Here is a 27,516-nt window from a genome sequence, read left to right on the forward strand (position 1 = left end):
TTCTTTCACCCCAGAGACATACTGGCTAATCAGACTGAACTGTGTGCAATGGGAAAAGTCCAGAGAAACAGAGGAGGTGACGAGGTCACGTGGCTGCAGGTTAGACAGCATGTCCCATAGTTTCAAATCCAGCCTGTAGTCCCTCGGATCGCGCGTTTAGCCCAGCTGGGTGACAGGGATAAGAGATGAAAATTCTTTCTCAACGCTTGGGTTTCAAATTCAGGAGGCAGAAAGGAATGGAGAGGGGGGAAAATTATAGTTCAAACGCCACGAGAGTCTGGTAGGAAAGACAGAGATGACGTAAAACAGGTTTTACTGTTGAGCTGCGTTCAGTTACTACAAAATGTACATAATGTTAGTCCTTTGAGAGCCACGGGATTCATGATCAGTGTGGCAGGGAACGGGAGTTAGTGCAAACAAGCACTTGCGAGCTCTTCACAGATCCGTCTTTCTTTAAAACAAAGTAAGATGGAATCTGAAGCCCCTGGTCTGGTATAAAGGCCCGACTGGATTCTTTGGATACGTGTAAGAAGTTGCCTGTTTAGCCTGAAGACTGGTAGGAACACCTACATCAGACTTTGTTGTAAGACAGGTGGATTTTTTTTTTTTTAAATGCAGGTGAGTGTTGAAACTGTTAAAATCCCGATTTGTTTTCATTCAGTGTTAGTTCTAAATAGAGCAGACCCCTCCAGGTGCTATCAGATGACCAGTTACTGCTTAGTTAACTAGGTGTAAAGTTTTACATACACATTCATGTCAATAGTTTATTACACGTCGTGTAAAATGGACTCTAGTTTAATAACGGGGAGAAAGGGTTAGGTTGCTCCTGAAACTGACTGTAGAGCATGGAAAATGATTTTACTGGATTCTGTTCAACTGTAATCAATGAAAAGGATGTATGTTGTAGACAAAGTTGCAGAATTAAAAAAGAAATCTGCTTTTAATTTATTCTTTTTGTATTAAGAATTTGTATAGTACCTTTACATTTTGCAAAACAGTGTTGTCAACACTTATTAAAGCATTTTCAAAATGAAAAGATCTCAGCTGCCTCTTGGAGATTTTGTTTCTAGATGACCCACAGTCTGGAAATCTCTAATTCGGGTGCCTGCAGCCTCGCTGGACTCCTTTTTTAAAGTCAACTGAAAGCTCATCTCCTTACTGGCTTGTTAGATACGGATGAGCTCAGTTTTTGTGGTCAAGTCTAGTTCTCCCTTACTCTAACGGGCTTGTTAAGGATACAGAGATAATCCATTCTCAGCTGTGTATTCTACCGCCACAAAAAAGGGTCTGAGGTTAGAGGTTGGTCTTTGTCGGACACTGTTGGTTACAACTAGTTACCTGTCTGCAGTTCATGCCAGGTTTGGGTCCTGTTCCGCACAGAACTCTATGTGGTGGGGGAGAGAGGGAATGTGGGCTTCAGAGGCCGTCCTTGGGCTCTCCACCCCTGTGCGGTGCCCAGGGCCCTGCAGGAAGCCAAGGGCTCATCAGGGAGGCAGCGGGATGCTCAGGCTCCTCACCAGCCCCGTGCCCACCCACCCTACCATCAAACCCATCCCCCACCGCCGGAGTCACATCCCCAACGCAGCAGCCTGCGGGGTCCGCGGGCACCAAAAGCCCACCCCCCCCCCTGCTACTTAACGATAAGATGGTGACCTGCTCACCTTCGTAAGGATGGTGCTGCGGTCGCGTGCCCCGTCCCCTGGACCAACAGGCATGTCTTCGCCAGCAGGAGCCCAGACGTCTATAAGCCAAGAGCACCCCCCAGATGGAAAGCCCTTGCTGGAGCACTTGCAGCCCGAGCGAGCTAAGCCCTGCCAAAAATGAAAACCATCCACGGAGAACGCGAAGCATGTGGGACGCAAGCTCATTAGGGCATTTACACTTCTGAGCCTTCCCCTGCGAAAGCAGCCAGGGGCTCCGTATCTCAAGATGATCAGCACTCACGTCACACAGACAGATCTTCTCTAAGTTTTTTCCCTGCAGACATGTCACAGCTCGGGAGACAAATCCATTATCTCCTCATGAAGCTCTGACGAGCCCACGAAGGCAAGCGGCAGGAAGACCATGCTTTCGCACTTCCTCCACCTTCTACACCACACCCACACCCACACCCACACACACCACCCCCACGACCCCATACTAACAAAGTGCTCACAAAGCACTTCTACACAGCTATTATTCTGGTTTTCGGAGAACACACCCAAAAATCCCAGTAGAAGGCATTAAAAATAGCCCAGGCCTTTGGCTCCTCTCTCCCGAATACCAGTTCAGAAGAGGCGGTCCGTAACCTCCTCCCCAGGGCGGGCGTCCGAGAAGCCCCGGCCGGGGGAGGCAGGCAGTGCCACGCTGCGTGTCTGGGCAGGGGGAGTCCGGTCTCCAAAAGCGTACACTTGCACAGGTTAGACACAGACCCATCACCGCAACAGAAGAGCAAACTAAGTCACCGACGTTAAAGGGAAGGAAAAGAGTCAAAGGGGTCCGAAGGGGAAGAAATCCCCGAGTGTCTACATGGGATCTCACTGCTAACCTGGTCCGAGGAGCCGGCTGCCGCGCGTCACAGCCGCGGAGAGGGCACGAACCTGCTGCACCCTCTTTGTCTTGCACCAAGGCCCCCCGCCTCCAGGCACAGCCACTGTCCCCTCACACAGGGGCGACGGGGCCTGCAGTGCCGGAGTCTAAACAGCGAGCGGACTCACAGAGCCCGTACATTTACAACTGTACAAGAGTCCTTACCAGAAACCCATTCTTCTCCCCATAAACTGCTATCCCTACACACGAGCAGGTTCCTTCTGTTTTTCATTCATTCCATTTTGTCAGACCTACTCCTTGCATGCTTTTGATCTACCACCGCCCCCTCCAAAGCCACTGCTGCCCAGGTCAAGGAGGAATGGCACAGCGCCACAGACAATGGCTAAGTCTCTGTTCTCAGCTCACGTGACTTACCAGCAACAAGAAACAGTGGATTCCGCGGGTGTCCTTCACCACAAGGCCAGGAGGCGACGCCCTCTTGGGTCCTCCTGCTCTTGACGGGCGGAGCTCCTCTTTCCAGCCTCCCTGACAGATGTCATCTCCTGGTGCCCTGGCATCGGTGTGCCCCCCGACAGCTCTACTCTTGGGCTTCTCCCCTCCACTGGCCACCACGCTTCTGGTAGCTCTCCCCTGGCCTCACGGTTTTCAGTGTCATCTAGGGGCTGACAACACCTGTACCGCTCGGCGGTCAAACGTGCTAACATGGCCAGAGCCGGAGTTCTGAGCCTTCCCTCCGAACCTGCTCCCTCACCAGGCATCTCCAGCCATCCAGAGTCAGGCCAGAAAGCCCGGGATCACCCGACCATCTTGCCACACCACTGGATGACCATCCAGTCATTCTCTCTCTCGCCTCACATCTGCAGCACACCGAGAACGCAGCATCCGTGCCCTGATGAGACTTCCGTGAGATCGGGAGCGCAGGAAGGGAGAAATGAAATCAGTTCTAGAACACATTACCAGGTGCTAAGACAGCAGATTTTACTTAGGACGGGTGGAAGAACAGCTTTTCCTGCCAGTCAAGTAAGGCCAGTTGCCGACGAGTGTGGAGGCAGACAGTGCGCTGAAGGTCCCCTCCACAGTCAGCCCAGCATGAGCCAAGCCAGGCGAGGCCGCAGCTAAGCGCGAGGGGAAGAGACGGCGGGGCCGGGTCCGCATCGAGCAGTCCGCTGAGGAGAGCCCCGGAGAGGAGAGCAGATGGAAGAATGTCTCCAGGTCTCACCTGGGGCCCAGGGGACACCGGACACTTGGTCAATCCCCTCCAGACGCTCTGGAGGACACTGATGGGATGACATAGTTTGGTTTTTGTAGCACCGTGTGGCAGGACAGAAGAGCAAGGCAACAGAAGGTCCCCAGGAGAGTGACAATGACAATGGGATCCACAAGGAAAGGCAGAGCCAAGGCGGTCCTGAGAAAGTGGAAGTCCCCGCAGGAATGGAAGGATGCCTTGAAGAGGCCGCCGAAGAGCAGAGCGGGGGGCAAGGAGAGAGGCAGCGAGGACAGGACCTCAGGACCAGACAGCAGGGACAATACGGGTGTCCCCACGACCTCAGCCCCCCGGAGTGAATCCTATCAGCTAGAAGGAAAGTCTCGACGCTACAGCAATGCACGCTAGCGGGGAAACTTCTCAGAGCTCAGGGGTGCCAGGAAGAGGACCCAGGGCCTCCTCCCCTTTGTGCAGGCGCTGCCCATCTGACTGCCTTTCGGATCAGGAGTCCGAGACCACAGCCATGACCTTAACAGAGAGGATTTCCTATGAAGGGTCGGCCTGTCACCCAGACGGTGAAGAGGGGACAGCACAACAGGACGCTAGATCGCAGAGGACCCCAGGGAAGCAGCCCCCGCTCAGGTCAGGGAAACCAAGGTGAGGGACTGTGAAAACCTAGAAGCACGAGGAAGCGCCCCGCGGAGCTGGAAGGCAACCCCGCGAGGAGCAGGCTGAGGGGAGCCGCTCGGCTCGGCAGCCGGCCGCCCGGGGCCCCAGCAAGTCGGCAGGACCCGCAGAGCTGGGTTTCGGGCCCCAGGAGAGGCGGCTCCCGCCAATAGGGCTGTGAGCTCTGAGCGGCGGAACGGAGCCCCCTCTCCACGTGTGGAAAACTGCCCGCGGGAAGCAGCTCCTGCGTCCGTACCCGATGACTGTGCCGGGCTGGGGAGCCGCGGCTGCGCCGTCTCTGTGAGGGAAGGAAAAAGCCAACAGAGAGGAGCCGCCCGTCTCTCGTGTGCCCGCTGTGAGCGGAACCGAACAGGAAGCCGGCCACCCAAGGAAAAAGGCGGCCCGCTGTTCCGTGTCACAGCTGCCGTGCGAGGTGTGGTACGAGTGGGAAGAGGCCTGGCCCGCATGCCCCAAGCTGTCCCTGTCGGCTCACTGGCAGGCCCACGGCATCCCGTCAACGCAGGGACCCCAAGGCTCTGCCATCAGACAGGGGTAAAAGCTCCCGCCACATTAAGAGCAAGCCAATCTTCAATTTTTAGATTAAAAGAAATGTTATCAAGGACAAAAGACACCAATATCTTTTGAGCCCACGGGAGTGTAAAGTGAGTTACGGTCTCAGAAGAAGAGCAAGTCAAAGCCGATTTTCCCCAAAATACCGAAGTCACAATCATCTGTTTTCTCAAGTGTGTCTCACATCCGTAAGAAGTATTTAGGAGTCTGTCCTCTCCAAGTCATTTCTTATTCTAATGAAGCTCTGGGGAAAACCCAAGAGAGGGACAAGAGCTAGATGCTTTGTCAAATGAGCAGGAATTGTCGTTGCAACTGGCCAGAAGCACTCCTCTGGGGCTCCAACACATGGTTGTCTCTGAACTGCCTTTAACATCAGCCTGATGAGGGGCTCTTCTGCAGCTGGTGGCCTGGTGCCAGCACCCAGTGTGCTCCCTCCGATGAACAGCGACACCTATTTCTACCTTAGCAGGATGCGGCCAAGTCCCATTTTAGTCCAGCTGAGGTCACCATCACACACCTGCCACGAGTCTCAGTGATGTTGAAAGCCACAAAATACCTGAGTAACATACATAATGCTTAGGGACTGAATCCAGTGGCATATATGGGAACATACAGTCCTAGGAAATGACCCCGTACTAGTCTCATGAAAAAAGAGGCCCAGAGGAAGGCAGCTGTTATGGTTAGTTTCATGTGTCAACACGACTGGGACACACGGGGCCAGATGTCTGATTAAACATTATTCTGGGTAAGATGAGTACCTGAACCAGTGGACTGTGGAAAGCAGATGGCTCTTCCCAGTGTTGGTGGGCCCGACCAGTCAGTTGAGGGTAGGGGAGACTACGTGCACATGCGCACACATGCTCTGTGTGTGCCTCTCTCTCTCTCTGCCTGATCATTGAACTAGGGTCTTGGTCTTCTCCTTCCCTCAGAGTAAGACTTATACCATTGGCTTTGATTATACCAAGCATTTGATTCCAACTGGAATTTCTACCATCATCTCTCCTGGGTCTCTAGCTTACAGACGGCAAATCATGAGGCTTCTCAGTCTCCACAGTCACAGGAGCCAATTCCTCATAATACATATACATTTATGTAATTACATTAGCTCCTATATTTTAATATATATATTCATAACTTTACATCATTTACTTTATAGAGATAGAGATACATACATAATCTCCTGTTGCCCTCTCTCTGGAGAACCCCAAGAAAGCAGTTCAAGGTTTATACAGCGACTCCATGACACCACCCAAGAACCAGCTCTGCCATGTTTAGCACGTCTCTCTCGCTGTCAAGGACTGCACCATGGCTACAAAGCATGTGAGGTTCACAACCACCTTCCAGAACAGAACAGAGAAAGGGCAAAAGATGTCTGTCAGCTGATTCTATTTCTTTTTCTCTTAGAAAAGCAACAGCTTTTGGGAACTCCCACCCAACAGACTTCTCTCCACAGGTTATTAGCAGGACAGGTCACAAAGCCAACCCTAACTTCAAAGGGTCCTGGGAGAGCAAGGAGTTTTAACTCCTTGTAGCTCTGAACAAATTAAGCTTCTGTTACCAAGAGGGGAAGAATGAAAAGAGGGTAAGCCACTAGCAGTGTCTACACCACACACAGATGGCATACCAACCTACACACCAAAGGAAGAGAAAAATCGCCAAGTCTTAAATAAAATAATCTAATAAAACTGAAGTATAGCAAAAACTAAAAAAAAAAAAAAAAAACCAAAATCCATGATTTCCTCTCTCTCAAATCCTACACCCTTAAGGCACACCAATATGACTTTATTAATCAAGAGAAAAAGTTCCTGTAAGACTAACACATGACTTGATTGTTGTACAACCTGGCACAGGTAGCAACAATTATGTCAGTATTTGAGCTGCTTACAAGGTTATTTCCACTTGGCATAAAGAGGAACCTCACAGAGAGGGAAGCCACAGAGTAGAAGTATTTGCAATAAATGTGTCCAACAAAGGACTCCTACCCAGAAGAACAAACTACGATCACTAAGAAAACAGCAGGCAGTTAAACAGAAGACATGGGGAAAAATAAAATTCTGAATGGGGAATTGCACAAAACAGAACATCCAAATGGCCAGCAAGCACGGGTCAGCCAGGAAATGCAAATTCAAGCCATGGAATACCATGTTAACCCACCAGAAGGGCTAAAATGAAAATGACAGAGACTATATCGTGCATGGCTGGGAAGTAGAGAAGCTGGAACTCTCAAATCCTGCCTGGGGGAGTGTCCACTGTACAAGCCCTTTGGGAAATTCCTGGACAGTAGCTTAATATTGCTGAGTACGTACATACCCATGTCCCAGAGATTTCACGCCGTGGCGTGTACCCTCCAGAGATTTGTATTTACCAAAGAACGCACCACAACGTTCATGCACAGATTGGAACCAGCCCAGAAGTCTACCGACGGTCAAACAGATAAATGGTGGGATGTGGCAATGAGAATGAACCAACCACAACTACATGTGAGGAGGAGAATCAGAAACCGGAAAAAAGCAAACATGAAACAAATCAACCACACCAAATCCACTTAAAAATGAGCAGATGAAAAAATCAGGCAAACCTATTAGTTTTGGGGGTGAAGGAATGTTCTGAACTTAGATCATAGCAATGGCAGCACAACTCTGATGTTCTAAATCCACTACGTACTTTTAATAGATGAACCACAGGACATGTACATCACAGAACAGTAACGGTGTGCGACGTTAGGACCAAGGCCATGACCAGAAGGGGGCTCGAGGAGACTTCTGGGGCATTAATAACGTTATCTGACCCGGGTGCTAGACACTTTAGGAGATGTTCACTTTGAAAAATATATGAGGACATGGTGCTCTTTGTCCTTTTTTGTGCGTTACACGGTTGCTTAAAAATTTACAGTAAAAGGAAAGGAGGGGCGCCTAGGTGGCTCAGTGGGTTAAGCCTCCACCTTCAGCTCAGGTCATGGTCTCAGGGCCCTGGGATTGAGCCCAGCATCAGTTTTCTGCTCAGCAGGGAGCCTGCTTTCCCCCCTCTGCCAGCCTCTCTGCCTACTTGTGATCTGTCAAATAAATAAGTAAAATCTTTTAAAATAAATAAATAAAAATAAAATAGAAAAGGAAAAAAAAAAAAGGGAATGTAATCCAGCCCTACCTGAGCCTTGGGAAGTAATCTTTAAAGGCCTGCACCAATTCTCAATACATATCTGATGCATGATACTGGTCTCTTAGGTATCTTTTTCTGCCTCAGCCCTACCTCTGAGCTCCCATTTATTTTATATCTTGTTGCATCTCGCTTTATACCACCGACAGCCAGCACAAGGTGGCCACCTGGCCCCGCCAGTGCTAGGCTGTGTGTTGTGGTTACTCCCCCCTTGGTGGACAGTCCTCATCTGAAATAGGATTACTGCTTCCCAAGTACTCAGCACTGGAAAAGTTTTATAATCTGCTCTACTCCACACTAGCCTTGAATGCTGAGTATTATCTCTGTAGCTCTGTATTTAAAAAAAAACACAAAAACACAAAACTTTTTAAAAGTAGAGTCCTTTTGTCCTGAATTCATCTACCAGGTCATTTCCATCCTTAACTCTACTGATAACTGGTGGTCTTAATCAATGGTTTTCAAACTACTGGTCACGGCGCATTGATGCGTTGTAAGCCAGTTTGTGGAGTCAAGGCCAGCATGTTTTAAAAGAAATACAAGAGAAGAGGTATGTGAGAGCCTTTGTTTCAGTCCCATATGCGTTTATGTATGGATGCATTTGTTACTGTCTTGAGTTGTGGTCAGGAAGTTTCCAAAGCTACAGCTTTAACTCTCCTGCTTCCCGGAGGGCAGAAGCTCAAGTCAAGCTCAGGCTAAAGGTTCCTGACTGCTCCGAAGCCTTAAAGACAGAGCAGCTGGACAGGAAAGGCAATTTGGTTTCGGCAAGCTGTCATACTGGGAGTTCAGAAAGGCACGGAGAGCAGACTGTGCAAGTTGTGGAAAGAAGCTCGGTGAACACGTCTGAGGTCACCGATCATACTCAAAAGGAAGCTCGAAAGTTCTTAGCTGCTCTCCACGGTGAAAGTATGTGTCCAGCTGGAATGCTGTGAGGGAAGGCTGACAGTATTTTCAAACCTGATGCTTAAAGGTGAGGAGGCACAACTCCACAAAACCAAGACACCCGCTTCAACAGAGCAATCCCGATGGCAGCGTGAGGACGGGTAGCTCCAGCAAGTTGTACCAAGGACCCTGGGAGTTACAATGGGGACACCTGGGTAAGTAATCACAGCTTTCATAATAAGCGGTTTTGGTAAATGTACAAAAGCCCTTTTTTAAATGAGCATGGCTCCAAAATCCCGAATGGGGTCAGCTTATACCACAGCTGCTGCCGCCGGCCACACTGCCTTCCCCCTAGTTACTCCACACCACCAGAACTTATTCTTAAATTTCAAAAGATCTGCAGGATACCATTAACCATTACACTACTAGTGTGTGGTTAAAATTCAGCCAATGGAGCGACAGCGTCTGTGATGAAAACCAGTTGCCATAACAGTGTTCCCACAGTGACCCTCAGGGGACTGGCGCTGGCTCCCCCCACTCCGGACAGCTGGAAACTCTTACATAAATATGCCGTGAGAAAGTTCTTGCAGTTCAGGACTCCCAATGTGATCCCATATCCTACATTTCTACAGGATCGAATTGGTCTGCGAGGGGCTTCATGTGAGCACACTGGGGGAGGCACATCTCCAAGACACTCAAAGACAACTGCCACACTGCAACTTAAGGCTCCCCTTCCACTGCAACTACCCCAAGTTCGACCACTTTCCATATGAAGCATTAAAAGGGGGTGACTGTGTGGCTGAAAAGGAGTCAGTGATAGGAATCCCCAAATCTACCGAAGACATTGGAACACTTTTTGTTGTCTTTTCTAAACTGTTTGCTTTCAGAATAAATTACTTTCTTTCAAGTGAAAAGACAGTTGCGTATTTACCGAGGTCAACACCCAGGGCAATCCAGAGTGTGAGAGTAGGTCAGGAAATCACCAGATGGAAGAACTTAACACCAAGAAGCCGACTGCTATCCATCCTATTTCCCATTCCTCCCAATCCTGGCCAAACTCGGAGCAAATCCCTCAGTTCTGGGACTCGTGATGGCTGCCTTCCCAGCTCAGGTCTCCCGGGACCTCGCCCTTCTCTGTAGGAGATCTGGACCATCCTCATTCTCTCTCCCTCCATTGTCTTTGGCTTCAACTTTATTTTCCTAATTTTCCCCCAAAGACTGAGAGCACAGCCCTGGCTTCCAGATTGCCACAGGCTCTGTGTTGTAATGCTAAAATACAATGCTTGTGGTCTCCGCAGTTGGCAAGAACACTCCTAGGAAATACAATATGACTTCTGAGAGAAAACCAGAATTTCTTAAATTTGACTCCAAAAAGACAGAACGCCTTTGGACAGGAGTTTGGGCCGACAGTAATGAAGAAAGGGAAGAATGGTTACTTCAGGGCTGTGATTGATTTCTGAAGGATGCCTTTATTATTTTAAAAATGGCTAAAACCAGAAGAATGTCGTATTTGCTGAGCTACAATTTTCATGCTGTGAACAATCTGGGAGGTCACTGTTCTATATAGCCACATGATTATTTGCACTTAGCAGAAGATCTTTACTTTGAGGGAAATGGAAGCTTTTCTATGAACCTGCTTCCCCCTACCCAAGCCCACAGGACTACAGAAGGTGACCATTTTTCCCCCCCAAACCTTCTACCCATATGGGTCAATTTTAGAAGGTGTTGGTATCACATGATAGTTTCTTCTTTATGTGGAGTATTAATTAAAAGCAAACGGGAAGAGAGTATGAAATTCTCGGATTACCATGCTGTGGGGTCTGACGAAAAAAAAAAAAGCAATTTGGGAAGTATTCATTCAACAGTACTTATCAAGTCTGACACAAAAAAGACTACATAACTCAAGTCTAGACTAGCATCCTCGCTTCTGGAAGTCTCTCATTTGCCCTAGAGTAAGCTCCCCTAAGTCCTAACTAATTTAATCGTAAGAAATGGTTTCCAAAGTGGGGAGTGGGGCAGGGAGTAAGCCTGATTCAATTCACGACGGCGAGCTCCAGCCACCCCGAGCAGTAACCCCGCAGAAATGATCCAACAGGCATGGCCATACGCAAGTGACCACAAAAGGCTCTCAAGCCTTCCCAAAGCGGCCAGAATAGGTGACCGTGAAGCTGAGAAGCGACCCCCACCTACAACTTAGCGGACTCCAGCTTCCCCCATGATCTCTCACCCTTTCGACTCCGAACTGGCTGAAAAGCGGGAGCGGTCAAGAGCCAAGACACGGGCCCTGCTTGGTAACCGCTCCCACCCCGTCGCTGGGGTTCCCATGACCTGAGCACACATCGTCCCTAGGCACAGGGCTCAGGAACGCTACTGTGGCAACACTCTAGGAACAAGGACACAAGAACCAGTACTGGTTGAGCTCTCATTTGCCAGGCAGAGTGCTAAGCGTTTTATTTGACTTGAACACAACAGCGCGCTGAGGTATACACTGCAATTCCTCACGACCGCTTGCAGATGGGGAAGTCAAGTGGAGAAAGGCTAAGAGATGCCCAGGGTCACACACTCACGGGGGGAGAGCTGGGATCTCCAGCTCGGCAGTGCTGCCTCGGGAGCACCCCCTTACAGCTATCCGACACTGCCACTGCACCTGGGCAGGTCGGCTCCTTTCACCCACCTTCCTCTATTAACCGAGTCCTCGCGGCCATTCATCGGCATTATCTGCACAGGACACTGTGAGATCCGCAAGTCTTCCATCTGGGCCAACTCAGACCCGGCCTACTGGGTCAGGCAGGGACCGGAATCCCAGGCCCTCGTCCCTCTGGCCAGTGGCACAGAGCCAGGGGCGGCAGCCCACCACAGACCCTGCGATGGGGAGACTTGCCAGCAGTCCTGGTCTGGGAAGAACCAGTGGTGTCCCAACAGCTCCATCCTTGGCTGGCTTGACAATCCACTGCCCCGCCTTGAACTCTGATGCACTGGGGTTCCTTAACTTAAACTTCTGTTGGTATCATGTACCATCTTTTTCAAATCACGATTTCCTTTTAATTCTTTCTGTCCCAAGAGATGACAAATACCAAAATTTACACTCCTTAGAAGGTAAAAGCAAGCCTTGAAATGCAAGAAAAACAACACTTGAGTTAACAGTAGTAATATTTACATTCCAATTCTACTGCAAGATGGCAAAAGTTCAGCAACGTTTAAGGACTATAAAGTTTCACTAAATGGTTCCATGTTTTTGTTGAAATATATAAAAATATCTTTTAAAAATGTTACATAAAAGACAATGTGAAAATTACCATATTTTACAGAAAGAAGTAAGTCCATCCTCAAATGTTCCTTTTCAGGCATCTAACTGCCAGCTTGCAGGTCTAGAGGGAAGACATCATTTTAGATCCCCCTTCTGGGACAGTCGTCTACACATTTAAATTTGAAGAAGTTTTTAGAACTTAATTTTTTGACTATTTAAAGTAAATGACACAAAAATCAGTTCGCAGCAGATGTGACAGAGCCAACACCATTTCTTAACACTGTGAGAGGAGAATTAGGTAGAACTCAAACACAGGAAACCGCGTTCCTTGCTCTTCTTCCCTCACTCTTGCTGGTAATTCCAGAAGTCTGTGCCACGACCACTCAAGTTTCCTATTACTTCGACACCATTCACAGACTTCACAGTGCATTGTACTCCACACATTTTGATGGATCTGTAGGAAAGTGCTTCTGGCAAATGGTCATTAACCTCTTCAATCCCTAAGGAGATAATAAGAATAAAGACTGGTTATGATAGAGCTGAATGAACTATTCCAAATCACCCTTCGTTTTACTCATGGGTTTACCAATGTCCCCATGAAAATGCAGCACCCCAGCAGCACCAACCAGATGTACACAGAGAGAAATGTTTATTCACATACACCCAAGATGCATACAACACAGAGCGAAACTGTCCACAACCACGGAAGTGCTGGCAACGACCCAAACGTCCTCGAGAGAAGAGATGAGTAAGCTTTACTATGCTCACACATGGAACATTTTACAGCAATAAACTTAGTATTAACTAATATTAACTTAGTATTAACTAGTATCAACTAGTATTAACTTAGTATTAACTAGAACTCCAGTGGGTTCCAACAGAGAGTGAAGCCCAAAGTGCTGCTTTCAAGCACCCATGGCAGGTACCCAGATCGCAGCTCTCCAGTGCATCTAGAAAGTGCTGCATATGTACCATCCTTGCAAGAACTGAGAAAACACACAAGATGTTCTGTGTTCCATGCAGAAATTCTGTTGATGAGGGATTCTTGTTGAGAACTGAAACACATGCATCTTAGAAACAATACTGAACATAAAAAGCCAGGAGCATAGGCTTTTAAGTATAATGTCATTTTAATGAAACTGAAAAATTTTAAACAATACATGGCTTATAAATACACACACAGCATGGAAGAATTACTTCTGAAAAAGGCAAGGCAATGGCAAATTCAGAATAACATTTACTTCTGGGGTAGAGGAGGAAAACAGTCAATGTTCTTCAGAATGTTCTAGTTCTTAAGCTGGGAACCAGTCTTTAGATATATTTTTTATTTCATAACTTTATATTACATGTATTCTTTTATATTACCAAGTACTACATGATAAAACCATTCTAATATAAGTGTAAGAGCACAGTACAGCATCCCAAACCTAACCCAGCTATTCCTTCAGAATTCAGTCCAAGGACTCCCATACTGCCTCTGTTCTACACCTTTGGCATCTGTCACCAGGTTCTGGTGACAAGCAACTAAGATACACGGGATCTCACAAATTTCAAGTGCCTGTCTCTCTTCTGCAGTTTGGCCAGTTCTTCACCAGTCTGTAACTCTGTAGAGACTTGGGAATCGATGACAATAACTGCCACTATTAGAATGCATTCGGCTCCCTGCAGCTCACCCTTCACAGATCCTTCTGTGATCTTTCAACATCCTTAGCTGGCATCTGGCTTTTAGTTATTCCTCTCGGTTTTCTCATCCACCACTGAGCAAATATACCCCTAAGTCATTATCCGAATTCACCAACAGGAGAGGGACAAGAGTAGAAATCTGCAACACGTCACTACAGATCTCTCCAGAACAATTCTGGCAGAGCTCCGCCAATAGCAATGGATGCTATTCACTCTCGTCTGCCAGTCTACAAGCTTTGTTTACAAGGAGACGCTCTGCCCAATGTTTTATTGCGATCTATACATAAACCACCACCAAGCATAATGGCACTTCATTTTAATGACCCACAAGGTATTGTTTGGCACAAATTAGTTTAAGGTTTCTCACCGTGGGTTTGCAAAAGCTGAAGCCATCCAATTCCTATCACAGTAACAAGAACAATGAAATCCTATCACAGGCCAAAGGCTGGCTTCAGTCAGAGCTCTACCAGATACTGAATATGAAAATGTATACAGCACACTGCCTGCTACTTAACTAGGATTCTGTCAGGATTCAGTCTTTCCTCAAAACAATACAACAAAATAACATCTGCTCTTAAAACAAGAAAGAGCTTCACAGCCTATCACGAAAAGCAGTGTGTGGCTATCATTATATAGATCGTTATACAATGCAGTAACACAAGGGCATATCTGGAAGTCTGAGGAGGAAGGGCAAAACACAGCCTGGAAAGGCCCGCTGACGTAACAGGGACCCAAGTCACCATCACACATTTAGAACTCTTGCTCTGTAATTACCAAAGTATGCAAACAACACTTACACTCAGGAAATCACCAAAAGCCAAACAAAATCAATAATGACAACAACAAAAGTTCCTGCGAAACCTCTTTGGTGCCACAGTTAACTGAACACAAATATACATCCCCTCAAATACACACGGAACTACAGCCTAACAGATCCAACATCTGAGGAGCGTGATTTTCAAGCACCTCACTTAAGTCCTTCATAGATTCAAAGCGTAGCCACACGGTGCTAACTTAAGAAGCGGGAGTGTGGAGTAAGGTTATGCTTCAGCTGACTTCCAAGGAGACATCGGCAGGCAGTGCAGAGAGAGACCGTGTCATTCACGTCGCTCCCCGCTCACGTCTTCTCGTGGCTGGCCCCTGGGGATCGGGGTTTGCTTCAGGATGAAGACCCTCCCCTCTCACAGTGCAGCTTCTCCCGCTGGGAACTCTAACCATGTGCATGCACACATGTGATCTGGAGCCATGGAAATGTAGGGGATCGCACTCATGTGGCACCTTATACTTTCTGAACGAAGAGGTGAGAAGGCAGAGGGCTGAGCAAGACCGCGCCAACGAGATGCGAGCAGCCTTCGTCAGCCGCAACACGCCAAGGAGGATTAGGAGCCACTACAAGGCCAACTGGTGTTCAGACTGCTGGAAGTAGTGTTCCCTGTAAGAAATGGAATCTTGGCTGTTGGCTCCTCATAGAGGATATCTCTGATGTTTACTTAACCTCACTAAGCAGATTCTAGGATTTAAAAATAAATACCAGTATCCTGTCTGAAATCTCAGCTGCCAAAAGGTTGTGAAAGTCAACAGTCTGAGTCATAAATGGTTACCACAAAACATTATGACCCACTTCTGCAGTAAGGACTGATAGTACACAGCACACATTTTTCAAGGGGTGTAATGTCAGGACAGCATATGGTTATTTTCCAAATTGGAAACAAATCTTTTCAATTAGATCCCCTGGGATTTCCGTTTCCAATTGCTCGAGGATGCTTATTACACCAGTCAGACAACGAACTGCTTAGCTTGGCTTATTGCAAACAGCTTCCTAAAAACTGGTGCCATTTTTAAATGTAATTTTTTTTCCATGAAAGCAATACATTTATTTGAGAAATCTTTATTCAGGGGCTACAAGTGTGCCAAGCACGGTTTTCAGCTGAGAATATGGGAACAAAGCAGACAAAAATCCCCACACTCATTAAGATTATATTCTAATGAGGGAACAGAGCCAAGAAACAAAAGGAATATGGAAAACATGTAATATTAGATGATAAATGTGATGGAGAAAAATACAGCAGGGAAGGGTGTGTGGCCAGAAGGGCATTTGAGCTTTTACTCCAAGTGAGCGAGGACACCACTGCAGAGCTCTGAGCAAGAGAGCATCATCATCTGAATCATACTGGAACTGCCTCACTCTGGGTGCTGTGCAGATCCTGAAGAGGAGCAAGGATATGGGGTGCCTGGCTGGCTCAGTAGAGCATGCAAATCTTGATCTCGGGGTTCTAAGTTCAGGCCCTATATTGGGTGTAGAAATTACTTAAAAATAAAATCTTAAAAAAAGAGAAAAAAGAACAAGGATACAAGCTCAGAGTCCAGACAGGAGACGCTGTAGTAATCCAGGTAAGAGAGGTTGGTGGCTAAGCCCAGGGGGCAGCAGTGATAGTGCGGAGAAGGGCCCCGACCACAGACAGACTCTGCATATAGAACCACAAGGTTTGCTGACACACAGGTTATGGGCTGAGACAGAAAAATAATGCCATGTTTTGTATACACACAATTATTTTTTTGAAGTCACATGCTTCTTAAATGATAGCAGTCCTCTGCCTCACACTTTCCAGTCCCTAATTCCAGCACCCCAGAGGCAACCACTTTAAATCTCCTGTTTCTTCTGGTATGTACTGATATTGACAGTGCCTGATTTTTCTTCTGTCTCAAAATCGTCTCTACGGACTTCCTACTGTGAAAGCTGAGATTTAATCCTCTTACGCCACACTCACTGGCCCTGCACAGGCATACACACCTCACTGCAATTCTCTTCCCCATTCTCCCCAATCGTAATTCCTAGTGGATGCAACATTCAGGATTTACTGCATACTGTCTACACAAATATTATTCAAAGCAGAGCCACGCAGCATATTGTGACGGTATCTCCTTTCATATTTTTCTCTTTTTGTTTATGGAGATACCACCAATTTACTTTTCACCAGTAGGCTACGCTCAATATGGCCAAACAGAACAGGTATTAAATCTGTTCCATTTTTCTCCTGGAGCCCTCTCTGTGTTCCAACCAAGAACAAATGAATTCCAGAGCTCCTTGTACTGCTGTTACCCTAGTGCATCCCTTCACCTCCAATCCGGCAGTTCCTTCTGATCCACTCCTGTCCTGGATCTTGTTTCCTGGACCTTCTCTGTTTCCCTCTGTCACGGTGATGGAGCATATCCTCAAGTAGAGGCAGTCCTAACACCATGGACTTAGGTTCAAATCCTCATTCCGGCCCTTCCTAGCTGGGTAACCCTGCAAACTTCTCCATAGCTCAGTTTCTTCACTTGTAAAACAGAGAAATTATACCATCAACCTCATATTGCTGCTCCCAAGTACTGAAGTGAAGCATCCAGTGAGCACGATATAAATGTTAACAATGATCCTGGAGAAGGATACGTGGAGGTCACATTCTGAAGACATTCTGAGACTCATCTGAAAACATCTTTAGCCTATATTCACACTTAACGGGTAATTCAAAGAAGAATGTAAACGAGTTGAAAATTATTTTCGTTGTTATGACACAGGTACTCTCCCACTTTCTCCCAGCTTCCAGAACTGTTAATGAGAAGTATGATAGCATTTGAATCCCTGAGTCCCTGTAAATGACCTGTTTCTTTTCTCCCAAAGCATTTCAAGTTTTTTTTTTAACTTCTGGCCTTCTAGTATTTCATTATATTGGGTCTTGGTGTGAGAACTTTCATCCTCATTTGTTATGTATTCAGTGAGCTCTTTTCATTCTAGACACTTCGATCTTTCACCTCTGGGAAGTTTCTCTGCATTAGTCTTTATTTCCTACTCTCTAATTTCTCTGTTCACTTTTCCCTGGAATCTGAATACTGCAGATCTTCTAGACTGACTCCCTCATTGTCTTATCCTTCTAACCCTTTAACTTTTGAATTTCTGTTATGTTTAATTTCTCAAAGCTAATTTTGATTCTCTGACTCTTCTTTGTGGCATACTGTTCTTATTTCATGGTCACAGTCTTAGCTAAGGATATTAAGCAAGCTTTTAATTGAAGGTTTTTTTTTTTTTTTCCTGCTCCTTCTTTCTCTGAATTCCTTGTTTTCTAGGGTTTATTTTGGTCTCTTTCACACTGTAAACTTTCTCTAAAGATCTGATGATCCTAGATGAACATTAATATTTACGAGTGAGGCACTGAAGAGCTAAGGGACACTCCCTGAATGGGCAGGGCCTGTCAGTGGAGGTTCATTTGGGGACAATATGGCAGCAAGCTAGTTTTTTTCATTGGAGGAATACTGAATGTTAAGTAACTGCCAATCTTTTCTCGAGTCAGTTCACAGAGAAGAATCCTCTCAATTCCTGAGTGGGAAGATAAAAGCCCGGCTTCCAAGATCACAGGGATCAAGGGAGAACAGGAACTACAGGGCTCATCTGCCAATACACAGGCTCTCAGTTAAGTTTCCTCTTTTCACTAAGGCATGTCATGATTCCTGAACAGTACAGATCCCTTAGGAAGTTAACTGCTTTCTGCCAGAGAAGGGCAGGAGAGCCCACCTGGATAAGGGAGAAGGAATCTCTCTGGCCTACTTATCCTAATTCTCAGCCACTCCCTCATTTTCAGCCCCATCCTATAGTCTGACCTTTTAGAAGAAGTGTCAAATAGTGCCACATCTTGATCCCTCCAGATTCTATAGTTTACATTAATGGCTTCTTAATGATTCTTCCCCACATAAATTTAACCAAACTATTTTCATCAGTATGTTTCTAGAAAAATACTTGCATTGAAATAAAAGTCTAATTGATGAACTGTACACTTAAAAGTGATCAACATGGTAAATTTTGTTTATTTCACAATATTCCAAAAATCTAATTGAAAGTGTTACAGAATATTCTACATAAAGTATAAAGTGTATAATATTCTACAGAATATTCTACATAAAATATTCTACATAAAATGTTACAGAATATTCTACATAAAGTATATCTGTATCAAATACAGATACAGTCTGGTGTATTATAGCACATGATACAGGATACAAATTCTCCATAATGAAAGCTGTTTATACCCAGATAAAAATCAATGAACCATTATATCAACCTGCAGCCACTAAAAAATGACCAATTTTTTTTTTTATTATTGCAGAAAACAGTAACTTTTTAAAACCAAACCAACTACAATCACAATTCTTCGGCTAGACTTGCCTTTTCATTTATAAATTCTCATTAATTACTACGACTTAAGGAAGATTTTGTTACTGTTCTTAAGTAATCTCTGTACTGAAGTACAAAAAAGACATTTCATCTCATCAATTATTTCTGTCCCTATCACTAGTCTATACTCTAAGAACAAAGTCTTGAAAATGAAAGCACAGATCCGTCTAGTGATACAGCCCAGGAATGTGAAAAGTAAGATCTTAGCTGAGTGACATTTTCTTCCTAGCTATTTAAAATTCTGTCAATGAGCTGCTGAAGTTCTGATAAAAAATGAATACAAGACACTTAAGAATTAATCCTGACTTTGGACTGAAGGAATACTCACTTGACCTAAAACAGAATATTCAAAAAACGTGTACTTAATAATGAAAAGTTAATTTCTACAATTTCAACTAACACCCATAGTTAGACAAAAAAAGGCCAATCCCTCAAAAACTGTCTACAGGAATTCTTTTCACACAAGATCATTAAAAGCGCTTTCATCGAAATAACTCACTCTAGCCTTTTAAATAACTTATCTGGACCTCACAACCTGGGATGATGAAAAGTCCTACTGCAAGTATCAAAAGTATAAAAATTTTCAGTATCTGTAGAACTTAATGGACACCGAAACAAAACTGGTAACTCGGGACTCAGGGTGCCTCTCTGGCTCACAGTTAGAAGCAGAGCTGCACTCATTTTTCACTTGTCTGAATGCTCCTTTAAGAGAACGTATTTCTAGCTCAAAGGCTCAACATTTCACAGAAAGTAACAAAGTACAATCACAAGTGAGAACTCCATTTTAAAAATAGCACTTGCCTGCTTAGCTAAGTTAGGTAAAAATTTTTACTAACTGACCCATCTGGGGGAAGATTTCCGTTATTTGATTACCTTTCCCAGTACAGGGTGATCTTTTTTCTCAAGCATGTAGTTGAGAAATAGAAGATTTAGAACCCCAAGTTAAATGTCTGTTTGCTATCAGTTCAGTTGCCAGCTGAAAAGGAAACATGCACTGCTTAGATCAGCAGTCCCCAAATGTGTTTCCACTGAACACTGGTATTCTATGATCTTAAAAGGTGACGTATGTGGTCAATAAATGCTAGCAGTATTTTTTTCTAAAAATCTAATATGGCAGAAAACATTAAATGGGTAAACAGTACAATATCACACAATAACCTGCATTTAAGAAATGGCAGGTCATAGCCAACAATGCCAGGAGGCAGCATGAAGCCACATGACCCACAAGTGTGACATATGCTTTGACGCTAAGGGAATATTTACCAGCTAACCATGAAACTGTCTATTCAATGTGTGGCTCAAGTTGTGACCACTCAGTGCAGTGACTAAAGTGTCTGTTTTATCATTTGGGGCAACACATGAATATATTATAAATTTACATATGTTAGTATATACCCCAAAACCTGAAATATGGATTGAAATAACGGACAGAAAATGTTAGAATGATGTCTTTACTAGGGAGTTTGCTAACTTAGATTACAGAAAACAACTGTCAGAGCAGACTTGTTATAGGACATTTGCCTTTTATAATGTGCGACTCTAAGAAAAATTACTCAGAATGAATTATTACTGCTTAATCATCTAATCCCCAGAGAAATCTTTTCTAACACAGTACACAGATCAATTAATCTAGATATATCAGGGATGTTACCAGCAGGAAACAAAGAGCACACTCAAACCTGAAAATTCGATGGTAGTATTTCCCAGAACTTTACAAAGGCATGGAATGGGCAGGACGTGGGACCAACAGGAGACAGTACAGTGCCCTGTGACTACCAACACTGGGAAGCAGTAGCCAGCCTGTGCTCTGAGAGGCAAGGAAAGGGGGAGTTAACCGAAGCCCAGAGAGGGTAACTGTGTGCTGACGGCCATCTGGGAGAAGCTACGGCCGTGGGTAGGAGGTGCCATCATCCCTCAGTGACCCCACAGGGAGGAAGGCGGGGAAATAAATACTCCAAACTTGTGCTTCTGCCACCTACAAAACGCCTTCCCGTCCCTGTCACTGCCTACCCATCTCAGACGCAAGAAAAGGGAGCCTGTCAATGTTCATAAAAGCCAGGTTTCTCGGGGCACAGGACAAGGTGAGGAAAAGTGGAGAGTGACCTGCAGAGCAAACAGCCACCTGGTGTGCATTTTAGCTCTTCCTCCTCCTCGTCTTCACAGACAAGTAAAGAATGCCCAAGACATGAACCTTTTCAAGAGATGTCTTTAAATGACTCAATTATAGTCTCTCAATAGCAAGAGCTTACTATAATCTGTATAAAAGAAGCTTTTCCCAAATATGGGCCAAAGGTTACATCTGTATTTGGCAAACAAATAAAGTTCTTGAAGTTACTAACACCAATTTAAATCTAACCCCAGATTTGAGGCTTGCTAATAAACTATACAGCTTTTCTTTGATCTGCATGGTGAAAAAACCCTCCCTGTGGTGTGTTTAATTTTTGTGAGCAAGAGAACACTTCAAACAACTTTCACAGTTTAAATTCTATAGAGGTTTACATAAAACCCAAAGATGAAATCATGGTACAATAAAATAGCCCCTTGAATTATTTTCAACCGTATTTTCTAACACAGATATTTCTCATCAGGTTTTCTAAATAAAAGAATGATTATTCCATACATCTAAGATTCCATTAAATGATGTCCAAAAACAGGCAAAATTAACTTGTAATAACACAAGTCAGAAGACTGGTTATTTCTGACGGCAGGAGGACTTGAGCCGGAAAAGGCATGAACAAATTTCTGAGGTGCCATCAGAAACGTTCTGCATCTAGATGTTGTTTTCTGTCTTGATAAATTATTATGCACACCAAGAATCACTGAGCTGTACAATGAAGGTGAGTACACCTCACACACTCACTGCCTTTGATAGGCTAACTGTACCTCAATTTAGTAGAAATAGTCACCCTATTAAGAATTTCCATTACTGCCTACTCCACCAGTATCTTAAAGTAGAAAACGTGTGGGTCAGGCAGTTTCCTGGAGGTCAGCAAACTAGGGTCCACAGGCCACCCGCGTCTTTCCTAAGTATAGTCCTCAGACTGCAGCTACCAGCTGCTTTCACACCCCAGCTGCCGGGTCCAAGAGATGCAACAGACACCTGGGAAATGCAAAGCCTCAAGTATTTTCTATCCGATCCTTTGAGACAAAGTTTGTCAACCCCTGACTTAACCTTCAAATAATATATTTAAAGTGTTCCTTTTCCAAGGATAGTCCAAATCCACCTCACCCAAACACCAAAGTAACAGGAGGAAGACTCAAAAGACCTTAGTAAATGAGTCCGTTCATTGCCATCAAGAATTTCATAAAACTCTCACGTAGAGATGGCAGTGTTTTTTGGCCTTGAGCTGATTCGCACCACAGACATCAGAAATCAGCATTTTACTTGTCCATACACAGTGCTACTTTAATTTGGTGCCACTATTTTAAAAATAGAACCATTCAATTTTTTTTTAAAAATTAAGATATTTAGCATATTTTAAAAAAAGTGGAGGATGGAGCACTACTATTGTCCCTCCGAGGGAACAACAAGCTGAAGTAACTCCAGTACCAGTGAGGGTCATGCATCAGTTGACACCTCACACTAGCCTCCACTGTCCCCTGTTACAACGAGTTGAGACAAAATGAAATACTGCTTCGATTTTGCCTATATGAGAAGTAGGAAAACAAAAGACAGAGGCGCAAGTGTTTCTTACACACTCAGCTCACTCATTACTGACTGTTGGGGCATGTGAGCTTGCAACCTTAGGTTTAAGCAATGGCCTCAAGGAAAAATGGCAGAGCAGAATCAAAGATATCCAAGGAGCAAAAAGGGCAATAATTAACCTGATGCTGGCAAACATCAAGTGGCAGGGATCTCCCTCACATATTCCCAGTGGCTCTACTCCTGTCTCAGGGCACTTCTGTTAAAAAGCTTCTTTGTCCTATTTTTCAACCTCTTGTGAGTTTATCTGTAATTATTCAAAAATAAAAGTTTAATAAAAAGAAAATCACTGTTTTCTTGCGCTGATTAAAAAAAATGCATCTTCCTTCCTATTACTTCAATTGATCCTTAACTATAGGACAAGTTTACTCCCTTTTCTGCCAGAAAAGGGCCACCATTATCTACAGGTCTCTTGCTCAGATCCCCCACCAACAGTCTCCTTTCCTTCAAGAACTACAAAAGTAACAAGACTTTCACATTTCTGGTCCTATACAATATTCATTCCATCAGCAAATATTTACTAAGCACACACCACTGAGTAAGGAACTGTTCTAGACGCTGGGTATGTTAACAGTGAACCACGTTCTTGCCTATGGAACCTACACCTAAATTATTATGTCTAATAATGTAGCATAAACTACCATTAGATTCTGTAGAAGTCATATCATACTCTTAATTTTACTGCATGTGTAGCCTACAAAATTCCCTAATCCTTTCTCATATCTACATTGCTCAGACTGTATATTCAAGCAACCAGTTCCCTGGATCCATTTTTTTTATAGTCATTCTTGCTACATATTGCATTTTTAGAATCTGTTCTTTCTTTCAGTCTGTCAAGAACTGCTGAAATGCCAATGTCCTTTTCCACCTTAACACACACCCTACCCTTATTGTCCATAAATCTGATAAATAAACCTCTCTATAGATAGAGCCAACCAAATCAATCATTAAAATATTTTAACAGGACAGGACTGAGTGACTAAGAACCCCATGATATCTCACTAGCATCCATCCAAAGAGTCATGGATCCATTACCGAGTCCTGAGGCATCCTGCACTCAACCAGCTATGCATCTACCTGACTGTATTAGCATATCAACATCTGTCCACGAGAAAAGTATTAGGTTTAGGTCAAACATCCTCCTAAAGTTCAGCCTAAGTCCAATTTTTCCTAATCATCTTGGAGGAAAAAAAGAAGATTTTTTTAAATGGGAAGGAAGAGTTGAAAAAGAAGACCAATGGAAGAACAGGTCATTATATAGCTTTCAAAAATAAACCAGGAATCTTTAAAAATGTTAGATATATTTTTAAGAAGAAAATCGGTTTGTGGGGAAGTGGAAATCATGCTATTGTTGAAAAACCTAAAAGCTGTCCCTGAGACAATTTATGTTGTTATATGAACTTTTACACACACTCTGGCTTTGGCCATGGTACAGCTGAACACAATTAGCAAATTTAATCATTGGAAACTGTTTTCTATTGTTAAAGCAAAATGACCTTCCCCTCCCCCCACTGAAATAAAAGCTTTTTGCCTTCAACAGTCACTAGTGGTTATTAAAAAATGGAAAGGTCTTTGAATTTCAACAAGTATATTTGAACTTTATAAATTCTACAATTCATATTAGGGAGTCAAGCTGAACTATTTGAAAATGCTAATATATATGAATAAGGCATCAAGCATGACGCACGAGTTAATCTTCAGCACTTGGAATTGAAATCACATAACAAGATAATTCATGAATATGATAATAATTGCTCTCTGGCACAAAATCTGAAAGCACGTTATGCATTCTAAGCAAATTTTACATTTTAAGTAAACTTCCCGAGTATCATCTTCAAACTTTAGAATTAGCATCCGGCACAAGTCCTTATACAGACAGAATCTGGGATTTTTGACAATTTGGCAATAATGGTTTAACAGTTGACTTTCTTCCCCCACTAAGGAGAAAAGTTTTACCCAACAATAACGCAAACAAGTTTATGTGACGCAAAGAGGACCGTAAGAAAATAAACTATTAACCCTTTCACCCTGTTTGTGTCAAGAAGTATCATTAAATGTTACTGAAAATAATTTATCATTAAAGCCAGATTTTTACTATTCATACCTTCTTTTTAGCCCAGTAGATATTAGATCTATCTGGAAAATGACAAAATGAGATTTACTGCTAAACAGTCTAAATTTGTCCTTCTTCACCAAACTCCCAAAGCCAAATGAAACAGCATTATTCCAATGCCAAGGGAATTAAAGCACAACGTTTCATCCTGTCTTGCGTCGTATACGAAACTTACAAGGTTTCTCTTCTATTCTGTGAAGAGGTCTTAAGTGTAAGTACTTAAAAAAATTGGACTTGTGTCCTATCGTATTGTATCCAGTTTGCTACAATTCTTCTCCTGCTCTCAAAAACTGACAGTTTGGGAACTGCAGAACGTTAACCTCCAGAGCAACTTCTTTCCCTCGCAGTTGCTTACCTGAATATATTTCCGCTGTGTTTCATCATTTAAAACATGCGCAACATGCTTAGAAAAAATCTTTTCTCTGCCAGTTCTGGCATGGATACCAACCATGGTGACACCTATGGGCCAAGGGGCATTTCCAATGGCCATCTGAAGATAAGCATCATTAGCCTAAAAAGAAAAGTTTAAGAGATCAGGAAAACAAAAATACTGGGTTGGTCCCAATTTGTGAAGTATTTCACAGCCCCTTACAACACAAATTTCATCCATCTCTTCAGCATGTTGCAAGTATTATCATTTCCATTATTCAAACAAAAGAAATTAAAATATGAGGTGTCAGGACTGCCCTGCCCAGGACCACAAATGTCCATGGAAAACCAGAAACCAAAGCTAATCCTGTGAGTAAAAAGACAAACATTCCTTTGCAGCCTTTGTGCCCCTGCAATTAATACATTTCAGATCGGGAATTCCCAGGTAGGTACTTTGATGCAACTCTAGTTTCGGTCTCCTCTAGACCCAGTCTTCTCTACAGGTGGTCACATGGAGAAGATGGAGGCTGACTGGTTTTTCAGAATCCAACCTGCAACTATATCCACTGTCTGCCTCTGAAAGCTGAGGCTGGGGGACGGGGGGAGGGTGGAGACGGCTGTGTGAGCTGGGACTATCACACAGGGTCCACAGCAGATGTGTAAACAGAGATTAAATACTAGCCCTTGAGCTGAATAGTTACTGGATGAGATCGTTTCACTTTGGCCCTTCTGCACCTCCCACCTGCCAAGAGCCTTAAAATAAAAGCTACAAAATGTAAAGACAGAAATCAATGAAGACAAACAGCTCTTTTTCTAAACCAAGTCTGGCTACCTAGGAGGAAAAAATAAAAATAAAACAGAAATCAAGTAAATTCTGAAAGACCCCTAGGGTTTTAGAGAAGCTCAAATAACCAGGTTTTGAAGAGATTTTATTTTTAAAAACCAAATACACGATTGATATGCAGAGCTGATTTTAAAAATCAGGTACCACAAATAGGCTAACTAGAAGACCATCTTCTGCCCTGAAGGCAAATTTGAATTTGCGCTATTCAGTTTTACAAAGCTTAATTTTAAAGAGCATGTTACACACTTATCAGATTCTGACTTGTGTCCATTTTCACACTGGTTATTAACTGATAAAATTTCCAATATTTAGTCTCCCAAAATTTCTAAAGAAAGCTGTCCCAATAGGTTATTAAAGTTTCTTGGTTCTTCTGCAGTTTACACAAAATAAACTTTCACCTGCTTCTCGAATATAAAAATAGAAAAAGCAAGGAGAGGGAAGGCATGCTTGCTAGTAGGCAAGTGATCTGACTTCTTTCTGCAGCGATGGTGACCTTATCCATCCCTTCCAAGGCAACTGTCCTTATTAAGTACCATGCAACTAACAGAAACTATCCAGGAATAAAATTTATAAGCATAAAACAAAAACATTTCCTTTGATAAAACAAACTGGCTCTCAGAGGGAGTAAAAACACTACGTTCACCTCATCAGCACAAGGTTCTAGCCGGGAGGCATGCCAGGCAACCCTCTGTTTACTACAGATACTCCGAGTACAGGAGTAAGCCCTGGCATTCCCCACTTTTCTGCCAGAGCCCCACCTACGGCTCTGGAACGGACAGGGGAACCATTGCGCTAAAACTCCCTCCTCCATTGCGCTAAAACTCCCTCCTCCTCACTCTTGTGGCACTACCACTAGACGCCTCCCTCTTCAGACTCTGCTGATGGGCCAGATGCAGGGGCACATTTCCAATCCCCACTACTGGTACAGCAGGCCATTCTCCTTCCATTCCCTGCAGCAAGTGACAGCTTCCCACTCCCCTTCCTGAACTCCGCTCCAGGAGCGCTGGGCTGCGGGGAGCTCTTTCCCCCTGCCGCTGCCTACAAAGACACTGGGGCAGGAGGAAAAGTCTTCCCTAACAAGGGGCCTGCTATTGTTGCTGCTTTGAAATGGGTGGGATGAATTCTAGCAGCCTTACTTGGAATATTTTCTCATACAAGTATAAAGGGTGGTAAAATTCCATTGTATCATTAGTACAATAGTTCAGCTATATTACGGATTAAGTGGGCTTTTATAGCTGGCCTGGGAAACTACATAACATTGTTTCTATGGAAAAATTTGTTCTAAGCCATAATCTTGGACAATCTTTGAAATTCAATCCCATTCATGAAATAAACATTGCCTATATCTAG

General features: G+C 44.2%; 1 protein-coding gene across 2 annotated transcripts in view; it reads right to left on the bottom strand.

Annotated features, from left to right (window-relative positions):
* Positions 1 to 11,412: 11,412 nt before the first annotated feature.
* Positions 11,413 to 27,516, bottom strand: part of PRPF18 (pre-mRNA processing factor 18) — a 47,562-nt gene continuing 31,458 nt past the window's right edge. For both annotated transcript variants that reach the window (XM_059404287.1, XM_059404286.1), the window contains 2 exons: positions 25,309 to 25,464; positions 11,413 to 12,748 (listed from right to left, as the gene is read on the bottom strand). In XM_059404287.1, coding sequence (XP_059260270.1) covers positions 12,668 to 12,748; positions 25,309 to 25,464 — 237 coding nt within the window. In that variant the 3' untranslated portion in view covers positions 11,413 to 12,667. The remainder of the gene's footprint in view (positions 12,749 to 25,308; positions 25,465 to 27,516) is intronic.

The sequence above is a fragment of the Mustela nigripes genome, chromosome 6, assembly GCF_022355385.1.
Source record: "Mustela nigripes isolate SB6536 chromosome 6, MUSNIG.SB6536, whole genome shotgun sequence".
NCBI classification, from domain to species: domain Eukaryota; kingdom Metazoa; phylum Chordata; class Mammalia; order Carnivora; family Mustelidae; genus Mustela; species Mustela nigripes.